General features: G+C 37.1%; 1 protein-coding gene and 1 long non-coding RNA gene across 2 annotated transcripts; both read right to left on the reverse strand.

Moving 5' to 3' along the window:
- Positions 1 to 1,185: 1,185 nt before the first annotated feature.
- Positions 1,186 to 10,283, reverse strand: LOC121721025. Its single transcript, XM_042107576.1, has 8 exons — positions 10,227 to 10,283; positions 10,008 to 10,061; positions 9,790 to 9,852; positions 9,584 to 9,637; positions 8,620 to 8,845; positions 8,104 to 8,299; positions 7,365 to 7,952; positions 1,186 to 1,275 (listed from the first exon to the last, which is right to left on the reverse strand). The coding sequence occupies exons 5-8, from the start codon at positions 8,823 to 8,825 to the stop codon at positions 1,186 to 1,188; spliced, it is 1,080 nt and encodes a 359-aa protein (XP_041963510.1). The 5' UTR covers positions 8,826 to 8,845; positions 9,584 to 9,637; positions 9,790 to 9,852; positions 10,008 to 10,061; positions 10,227 to 10,283.
- A 144-nt stretch (positions 10,284 to 10,427) lies between these two features.
- Positions 10,428 to 11,137, reverse strand: LOC121720465. Its single transcript, XR_006034560.1, has 4 exons — positions 11,073 to 11,137; positions 10,864 to 10,917; positions 10,655 to 10,708; positions 10,428 to 10,489 (listed from the first exon to the last, which is right to left on the reverse strand). It is a non-coding gene; the product is annotated as an uncharacterized LOC121720465 (long non-coding RNA).
- Positions 11,138 to 11,499: the final 362 nt, after the last annotated feature.

Genomic DNA, 11,499 nt, shown 5'->3' on the forward strand with positions numbered 1-11,499 from the left:
ACTCTACACAGCTAAAGTAAGCAACACAACTTGCATCTTGACCTTTCTGATTAACTCTCCCATTGGCATGTGAATCAATAAAGGCAAACTTGGATCCTTCTTTCACAATAGCACATGTATTAGCACATATGGTTAACAGGCAGCCATCATTACTCAACAATGTCCGCTGTATTGCTACATCAAAAGGCATAGCAACATCACGTAATGCATGGTCATAGTCATCAACATGAACAATACCAGTGAAAGACTCAGCAAAGTCTATCGTAAAAACACAATTCCACAATCTGTGACGTCTTGGCAGTTCAGACACTGCAATGTAACCCCTTCCGTCAACATGGTCTCTTATGTTACCTTGAGCTCTCATAGACCTGTAAAGGACAGTACCCTGAACCAAAACTTCATCTAAATCTTCAGGTTCCCAGTTCAACACACTCTTCATCTTGCACATCAAAAGTGCAGTCAGACTGATGGCTCCACACTGCCTGTTACGTGCATTTCCAAACCGTGCATGACCTTGATGAAAAGACCCGATCAGCACAGATCTCTCTGGAACACAAGGCTCAGTTATACAGACACAATTAGAAGCAATTTCTTTCACAGAACTTGTAACAGTAGGTTGGTTTGTTGAATATTCAGGCACACTTGCAGGCAAGTTTTGACAGGTTTTGGAAGGTATTGGAAAGTATTGGATGGTATTGGATGGTATTGGATGGTATTGGATGGTATTGGATGGTATTGGATGGTATTGGATGGTTTTTTGATATTGGTTGGGCTTTTTTTTCACAAGGACGCCCAACCTTGTCACTGGAACCCAGCTCATCCAGTGCATTTCCCACCAGACTCTGCATCTGTAACACAGAAAGCCCATCATAAACAATCAAGTCTAACATACTATATTTCCATAATAATATAATACAGTTGCATTGTAATTATTCAGGCAGTTCTAATATACACATACTTTCAGCACAACAATGCATATATTTACAGCATAAAAGCTCTTCAAGAACTTCATTTAGACACAGACCTATAGTCTTTCATTTGAATCAAATACATTCAAAATGTAACTACAACATTCAGAAAACAAAAACCTTTTGCAACCTAGTGACTGTAAATAAAAATTAGGGTCAACATTTAAAATGTGTTCAACATTACACAATTCCTTAACTCCTTATTAAAATCACACAATCAAAATTCTTCACAACACTTGACCTCTGTGGACTTCAATGCAGCCTGTCTTTTCTTGGCCGCCATGGACCGCTTACTGGGACGTGGCATCTGCAAAGCACACAGAAAACACATCAGTAACTGTCAAGTGTAACATGCTACATTTGCTTTAGGCTTTAGGATCTCAGATAGTAACACTAATTCAATCAGTTAGAATTCACACACACACGAGATAAAAAAATAATTATGTAAATATGTAACTTTTTCACTTAACATATGACAACTTCAAAATTGAATACATACAAATATCTATTGTAATTCATTTAAATCAAATATATTCAAAATTATAATCAACACTTATAAGCATACTTATATAAACAGTCTAATGAACAAAACTAATAGGCTCATGAAACGCATCAAACAAGTGTTACATAAATAATTCTGGTGTTGAACACATGAATTATTCAATTACAGAATTGACAGTAACAGGGTTGACAGTAACATATTTGATGAAATATTGTTATTAGCAGTCATTACTAGCCATATGGTGGACAACAGTAGATACTTAACTTCCAACACACATGTCTTTTCTAGACAGTGTTAGAATTTACCAGTACATTTCCCAATTTTTACATCAAATACACTTAAAGAAACAATCAGTGAACATAAAAATGAGCAGAAGTGTTAGGCCTACCTAATAAGCACACAACACGCCCAACAAACCCTTGCATCTGTATTTTGTATATTATTGCATCAAAATAACATAACCTAATAACTCACAAATCAAACAGACCCACCTGCTACAATATTATTGCACAGTATACATTAGCTACTAATCTAGCTATCAATAACCGCTCCCTTTGCCTTGAGTTATTATTAACTCAACATTCTAAAATAGGCTACACCAAAAAACAATGCTACATCCTCAGTTAATTTGACATTTAGTTCCCTGATAGACATTAGGGTATCATTACTAACTCAAGGTTAAGTATGCTATACAATACACATTTTATACCAAATGTAACATTTTATTTACTCATTAAATTTCAATAGCATTACTTTCACTTTAAAGTATAATAATCAAAAGTATAATAATCAAATTGCCTCTTATACTATATGATATGAAGTGATCAAGTATGAGGTTCAACAACACCTTTGAAAATCTTAAGCATCTTCATATGATCCCCTTAACAACTAATTTAAAACATCTTTAAAAATTCTTCAAATAGCAGCACCCATTGTGTGCTTTCAGAGTTAGTCTGAAAATAAAGCTTACATATAAGTAATGCACTCATAATGACAACACAAGATGATATGCATACTCAACAATTCAACTCAAAACACAAACTTACTTCAACTCCACTTTGTCTTCTACTTGTATTTACCAGGGCACAATCTAACAAAGAGAGAAAATGCAATAACTAGTAAAACTGTAAAAATAAGAACTCTTATAGATTCCAATGAATGTAACTATTAGTTCAAGTGTTCAGTATGTTTATGCTTGAATGAATTGAACCCCAAATCAGATTTATATGCAAGATAAGCTATGATACAAAATCTTTTAATATAACCAAGTCACAATGACATTAAGTTAGTTCAATTACTACTCCTACACAAGAAATGGAAAGAGTGAAAATGGCCTAACCTGAAACAGGGTTGTTACACGCAACAGACAGGCCTAGGCCTTATGAAGAAATCTTCATCCAACAAACAATCCGAGGTAGGTACTTACCAATTAGACGATTGATAACAATTGCAAATCCAAGAGTATAGGACAATGAGCTAAGCCGTAGTCCAAATAACAGTCCGATATCAGAAACACAAACTCTTATGATTTACACAAGATAGTACAATAATTCTGCAGCGACTGCTCCACAGATCACACTTTAAATACTGTCACTGATTCAATCAGCTGATATCACTGATTAGCTGCAGGTGCATTGACAACAGACCGTGGCCAAACGGCTCCCACACACAGCTACGTTCCGTCAACGCATTCCAGTGGGTGTTCCCGACGGTGGCTATGCAAATGACTTGAAGTATAATCGTAATTTGATTGGTTGGTGCCGTCAGTCAATTAGGTTCAACCCAGCATGCGTCACATAAAGTCACATCTGCACAGATGTGCATGAAGACAAACACGCCTATTGGAATGCGTCTCCAGCACTGCAACGCACACTGTGTGTAGGAGCCGCAATGGCACCGGCCAATCAAGCCCATTGACAGACGGCACCAACCAATCAAATTATGGTTATACCAAAGATCCTTAATTTTATCAACTATGTCTGATTATACCTGAAGTCATTTGCATAGCTACCGTCGGGAACATCCACTGGCATGCGTTGACGGAACGCAACTGTGTGTAGAAGCCCTAAGTAATCATCCTTTTAGTTAGGCCTATTGTCATTTCAGATTATAAACAAAGCCTGTTCAAAATGAATTCACTATAAAACATCTAACAAATTACATTAACTTACATATCAACAAAAAAGACTAACTATACACGTCACAAAAGACACTTTGAGACAATATTCATGAATAATACAGGCGGACTTACTCAAACTAACCAGGCCTAAAGATCGAATTTTACTCAAACTTGGTAGCCTACACACAATCAATGTGACACTCTTAGAACTTGCACTGCAGTTCATGACATTCTGTCCATAAGGTGCAGTAGGTCTACTGCTGCCACATGCCAATATTTCATGAAAACACTTTCCCCCTGTTGCACACACACACTATTTGTTTATTTAGCATCAACTTCGGAAATAACAATGTCAGACAGACAAGGTACAGTATGATGCATGATTTTATAAAAATGACATATTGCAACATTAGAAGAAAGTCAAATTTGTAACTTCGTACACCACATTCCATTGAAATACAGACCAGCTACCCAATCATGCAAACTTGCATAGTGCAGTTATAGCCGAGAGGGTCACAAAGCGAATGCAGAAGTGCTGTTCACCCTGTTACAATTTGATGAACCACTAAAATGATTTTGGAAACATCAAGGTACAAAATAACCTTTGGGATTCCCTTAACGTTTTTGCTTTTAAAATAACATCTCCCACTTGATAGAATGAACAGCATTTCTACTGCACTCCAAGTCAGCCAGTTGTAAAAACAGCCATAGGAAATTGCTGCCCCAAGTCAACCCCACTATCCCTGCCTTCAAAATCAAAACAGAAATTAAGAGCTCGCTCTCCTGACTACAGTTGATGCATTCCTATTGTATCAGATTATGATTTTACATAGTTGCATAAGAAACATTTAGTTAATTTATTACTAGCTTCTCAACTCTAGAGGGCCCCTCCCAAAAGCAAATCTTTAGTACTGCTTTAAGATAACTGAACATCTACAATCAAGTCACCATAAACATTAATCAAGTCAAGTTTATTAACAAAGCATTTCAGACACAAGTCATTCAATGTGCTTTACATAAACAAAAAGCAAATAAAAGCATAAAAGTGCAATAAAAGAAAAGTTTACAAGGTAAAGATAAGAAAACATAAGGTAAAATCAGTTAAAAAACGAATTAAATAACAAAATATAAAACAGAAGACAATCATTTAAAGACATTCAGAATCTATAACTCTGTGCAATTAGCAAAAGGCAGAGAACAGTTTAAGCTTCATTTTAAAACTGGATACAATTGAGGCCTTTTTGTAGTCACCCAAAAGTTGAGTACAGAACTGAACTGCATAGCAGCTAAAAGCCACTTCACCTTGTTTAATTTAAACAGCAGATTTTATGAACACATTTTTCGCCTGCTCCATTTACTGATTTATAAACAAGCAGTAGTGCTTTAAAGTCAGCAATGGTTCCACATGAATTCCCTGCTACTTGAAAACAAAAATGGACTCAGTGTGAAATTGAGCTTTGAATGGTACTACACCTCGCAATTCTCTCTAAAATCCTGTAAGCCAGAAGACACAAAATCATCCGCAGTCAATAAAGCAGGGTCCAACCCCAACAAATTCTTAAGCAAAGCCATATTCAGAATCACCGGCACAAGTTCACTACCAATGTCCACCATAACTTCAACACTAACAGATTTTGTGACATACTTAGTTTTCCAAAATGTTTTGCACATCTCACAACTTGTAACCAGAGTGTCAATATTTACACTGGTCATTTCATGCCGTTTTGGACAAACATGAATGAGTTTGGCTTCAATTATCTCTCCACAGATGATTTCACTTGAATCTTCATTAAACACAGCAGTTGTAGCCTGCTATACAGTTAGATTAATGGAGGTTTCTGCCATGGTAGTGAACACTGCTACCTAAATATCTGCGTACAAACACATTTGAAAAATTATACAACGATCCACATTTAACAAAGTGTTGCCCCAAATGGTCAATGGAACGCTCACAGTGGCATCTGCAATGATGCAAGTAGCCTTCTTCATTATAACTTTGACAATTGACAATCACCCTCTTCACACAACTTCACAGCTTTGGCAGTAACATTTACCTAGAACACACACATTTTTCTCCTGAGAACAGAGAGGTCAAGCGGTGTACTGCTGAAGCATGCATGATGGGTATCTATGTCCTGCTCCATTTACTGACTTATAAACTAGCAGTAGTGCTTTAAAGTCAACAATGGGTCCACATGAATTCCCTGCAAATTGAAAACAAAGATGGACTCTGTCAGTGAGCTTTGAATGTTACTACACCTCGCAATTCTCTCTAAAATCCTGTAAGCCAGAAGAACAGACACAAAATCATCCGCAGTCAATAAAGCAGGGTCCAACCCCAACAAATTCTTAAGCAAAGCCATATTCAGAATTACCAGCACAAGTTCACTACCAATGTCCACCATAACTTCAACACTAACAGATTTTGTGACATACTTAGTTTTCCAAAATGTTTTGCACATCTCACAACTTGTAACCAGAGTGTCAATATTTACACTGGTTATTTCATGCCGTTTTGGACAAACATGAATGAGTTTGGCTTCAGTTCTCTCCACAGATGATTTCACTTGAATCTTCATTAAACACAGCAGTTGTAGCCTGCTATACAGTTAGATTAATGGAGGTTTCTGCCATGGTATTGAACACTGCTACCTAAATATCTGCGTACAAACACATTTGAAAAAGTATACAACGATCCACATTTAACAAAGTGTTGCCCCAAATGGTCAATGGAACGCTCACAGTGGCATCTGCAATGATGTAAGTAGTGAAGTGAAGCCATGTACTGCTGAAGCATGCGTGATTGTAAATGGAGCAGGACATAGATACCCAATTTATACACAAGCTGTAGTGCTTTAAAGTCAGCAATGGTTCCACGTGAATTCCTTGCTACTTGAAAACAAAGATGAAAGCTGTTGCTGACGAATAGCAATCTTTGAATTGTGACTGAAGTCGAGCTTTTTTTTTTTTAATTGTCAAAGGTTTGATCAACTAGTCAACTAACTCTGCTGGTGGAAAAATGCATGGGACTCATGAGTTAAAGCGCCATCCTATTGCGTGCAGAAGAAATTTGAAACACAACCGTTTATCTCGCCTCTTGGATCAAGCAGTACCAATGAATAGTTTCCAGACCCTACATCTTGATGGGTATGGCTCAGCCGCCACAACAAACAAAAAAGGTAAACTGAAAATCTGGGCAGCCGTGGCCCACTGGTTAGCACTCTGGACTTGTAACCGGAGGGTTGCCGGTTTGAGCCCCGACCAGTGGGCTGCGGCTGAAGTGCCCTTGAGCAAGGCACCTAACCCCTCACTGCTCCCCGAGCGCCGCCATTGTAGCAGGCAGCTCACTGCGCCGGGATTAGTGTGTGCTTCACCTCACTGTGTGCCGTTTGTGTTTCACTAATTCACTGATTGGGTTAAATGCAGAGACCAAATTTCCCTCATGGGATCAAAAAAGTATATATACTTATCTACCAAATCTTTTCATATTATGCAAAGCAAATAAGCAAAGATAATATTCCAGTATGAGAAAACTGAAAAACAGTCTGGTCTTTCAAAAATGTCAGTGTGCATATCAACTAAATATTTTCATATCATGTTAGCCATGATCATAATCCAGTATGAGAAAATGTATACACACACTACAAAAAAAAAAAAAAAAAAGGTATTTTAACCTTTCACAAAATCAAACTGATGACAGACTAATCTTGCCAAGTCCGACGCACTCATCTGTGTCAAATTCAGCATTTACAGGCACCGTTCCTCGCAATTCTACCTGTAACATTTTATGTGCCAAAAGAGAAGACACCAAATCATCTGCACTCAATAAAAGAACATCAACCCCCAACAAACTCTTAACCAAAACCGTACCCAAAGTCACCGGCACAAGTTTATGGCCAACATCCACCATCACTTCCACACTAACAGATTTTGTGACGTACTTAGTTTTCCAAAACGTTTTGCACATCTCACAACGTGTGATCGGACTGTCAACATTTACGCTTGTTATTTCATGCCGTTTCGGACAAACATGAACAACTTTAGCTTCAGCTGAAGCAATCTCTCCACGGATGATCTCACTTGAATCCTCCTTAAACACAACAGTTGTAGCCTGCGCTACAGTTGTACTAATAATAGTTTCTGCTGTGGTAGTGAGCACTGTGCTACCTAAATATCGGCGTACAGACACATTTGAAAAACTATACCAACAATCGATATTCATCAAATTGTTGCCCCAAATGGTCAATGGAACACTCGCAGTAGCATCTGCAATGATGTAAGTAGCCTTCTTCATTACAACTTTCTGACGAGTGACACCATCACCCTCTTCGCACAACTTCACAGCTTTGGCAGTAACGTTTACCTAGAACACAAAAACATTTGTTTTTACACACACAGACACACACACACCACACACACACACAAACACACACAAACAATATTCCATTCAACTTCAATCATGCCACCTAATAACTATAAAAAAAGACAATACAATTACATATTGCAACATTCACCTTTTGAAACTCTCGTCCATCACTTAAGATTTCATTAATATTCTTCTCCTGTATGGACTCCTGGGCTGGTTCAGAAAATAGAAAATCGACTCTTTTAACACTATTCACTATGCTGCGATGGTTCACGAGCAGGTCATTTTGTCCAGCAGTTTGTCTTGACGGACTCATCCCAACACCAGACACCTTCAAAGGACTCCTGCAAATTTTAACACATAAAACTCATTACAAATTCTCAATTAGCTACTAAACAAGCATAACCTTGTTCATATGAGGTTTCCAAGGCTAAAACACTACTTAAATAAGAACTTTTACATATTTTGTTTCAATGGATAATTGACAAGTTGCAGACATCATAATTAAGATATTAATGCTATGATTACTTATTTAGATAGATAGCTAGATAGATAGATAGCTAGATAGCTAGATAGCTAGATAGATAGATATAGAGATACTTTACTGATCCCCAAGGGGAATTTCACCACTTCATTGCAATAACATTTTTATTCATACACTTACCTATCTTTTTCAGCACATTGAAAAAAGTTGTGCTTTTGCACATCAAAAACCACCATGCGTGAACATTTGTCGGCTTGCTGGAGTATAGCTGTAAAATATCTTCTCTTTGAAGCACTTTCAATTACTGCGGAAACTTGATGGACAAAGCCTTCATATATGCCATCCTCCTTTTCAGAGGACTTGAACCTCTTTGCCACTGAAGCCATAATATGGCAAAGGGTAATTTCTGGGGGGGGGGGGGAGAACAGAAAATACAAATAACTCATTAAACAGAGGCACTAGTCTGCTAAAAATGACACTTCTACACAGAGTTAATTTACTGTTCTCCCAAATAAGCAACACAAGGCAGCCATGGCCCACTGGTTAGCACTCCGGACCTGTAACTGGAGGGTTGCCAGTTCAAGCCCCAACCAGTGGGAACAGCTGAAGTCTCCTTGAGCTTGAGGTAGGTACCTAACCCCTCACCACTCCCCGACCACTGCTGTTGTAGCAGACAGCTCACTGCATCGGGATTAGTGTGTGCTTCACCTCACTGTGTTCACTGTGTGCTGAGTGTGTTTCACTAATTCACAGATTGGGATAAATGCAGAGACCAAATTTCCCTCACGGGATCAAAAGAGTATATATATATATATATATATATATATATATATATATATATATATATATATATACATATACACACTTATACAAAAAAGATGCACATGTGAACAGCACTAAAATAACTTTTCTTTGATTCACTTTCCACTTCAAACTACTTCCACATTAGCAACTTTCAACTAACTATCTATCAATCCATAGAAAATAGACAAAAAAATACTAATGTCATAACACAGGTACTCTGATAAAACTCTGTACAAATTAAAAGTATCCATCAAGATATCTCTAAACTGAACTCATTTACTGTTCCCCACAAATAGGCAACCACACAAAAAAGGAGCAGGTGTGAACAGCAGTAAAATACCTTTTCTTTGATGCACTCTCTCCAACTTCCAACTTGGCAAATCTCAAATAATCTCTACAAAATACAAATATCATACAACAGATATGCTGATGAAACACTGCAGAAATGCAACATATCAATCAAGATATCTCTAAACTGAACTAATTTACTGTTACCCGCAAATAGACAACACAAAAAAGGAGCAGGTGTGAACAGCAGTAAAATACCTTTTCTTTGATGCACTCTCTCCAACTTCCAACTACTTCAACTTGGCAAATCTCAAATAATCTCTACAAAATACAAATATCATACAACAGATATGCTGATGAAACACTGCAGAAATGCAACATATCAATCAAGATATCTCTAAACTGAACTAATTTACTGTTCCCCACAAATAGGCAACCACACAAAAAAGGTGCAGGTGTGAACAGCAGTAAAATACCTTTTCTTTGATGCACTCTCTCCAACTTCCAACTTGGCAAATCTCTAATAATCTCTACAAAATACAGACAAAAAATACAAATATAACACGGGTGCTCCGATAAAACTCTGTACAAATTAAAAGTATCTATCAAGATATCTCTAAACTGAACTCATTTACTGTTCCCCACAAATAGGCAACCACACAAAAAAGGTGCAGGTGTGAACAGCAGTAAAATACCTTTTCTTTGATGCACTCTCTCCAACTTCCAACTTGGCAAATCTCTAATAATCTCTACAAAATACAAATATCATACAACAGATATGCTGATGAAACACTGTAGAAATGCAACATATCAATCAAGATATCTCTAAACTGAACTAATTTACTGTTCCCCACAAATAGGCAACCACACAAAAAAGGTGCAGGTGTGAACAGCAGTAAAATACCTTTTCTTTGATGCACTCTCTCCAACTTCCAACTTGGCAAATCTCTAATAATCTCTACAAAATACAGACAAAAAATACAAATATAACACGGGTGCTCCGATAAAACTCTGTACAAATTAAAAGTATCTATCAAGATATCTCTAAACTGAACTCATTTACTGTTCCCCACAAATAGGCAACCACACAAAAAAGGTGCAGGTGTGAACAGCAGTAAAATACCTTTTCTTTGATGCACTCTCTCCAACTTCCAACTTGGCAAATCTCTAATAATCTCTACAAAATACAAATATCATACAACAGATATGCTGATGAAACACTGTAGAAATGCTACATATCAATCAAGATATCTCTAAACTGAACTAATTTACTGTTCCCCACAAATAGGCAACCACACAAAAAAGGTGCAGGTGTGAACAGCAGTAAAATACCTTTTCTTTGATGCACTCTCTCCAACTTCCAACTTGGCAAATCTCTAATAATCTCTACAAAATACAAATATCATACAACAGATATGCTGATGAAACACTGTAGAAATGCAACATATCAATCAAGATATCTCTAAACTGAACTCATTTACTGTTCCCCACAAATAGGCAACCATACAAAAAAGGTGCAGGTGTGAACAGCAGTAAAATACCTTTTCTTAGATGCACTCTCCTCTTCGAACCATTTCCACTTTGCAAATCTGAAATAATCTCCAGAAAAAGACAAAAAATACAAATATCATACAGATACACTGATGAAACTCTGTAGAAATGCAACATATCTATCAAGATATCTCTAAACTGAATACATTTACTGTTACCCACAAATAGGCAACCATACAAAAAAGGTGCAGGTATGAACAGTAAAATGCTGACTGACTTCCCCCCCCCCCCCCAAATACCATACACAAATGCTGTAGGCTAGTAGGGCAACACAAGAAAAGTAAAAATATTAAATTTTACGACATTAAACTCGACATTGCGTGTTTATTTAACATTCAAAATAAGTTAGTATAGCTGTTGCCAACCCAAATTCTTAAGTAGCAATTTCACCAAATCATTTAAGCTACCTTTTGTTAA

This window comes from Alosa sapidissima, chromosome 10 (assembly GCF_018492685.1).
Source record: "Alosa sapidissima isolate fAloSap1 chromosome 10, fAloSap1.pri, whole genome shotgun sequence".
NCBI lineage: Eukaryota > Metazoa > Chordata > Actinopteri > Clupeiformes > Clupeidae > Alosa > Alosa sapidissima.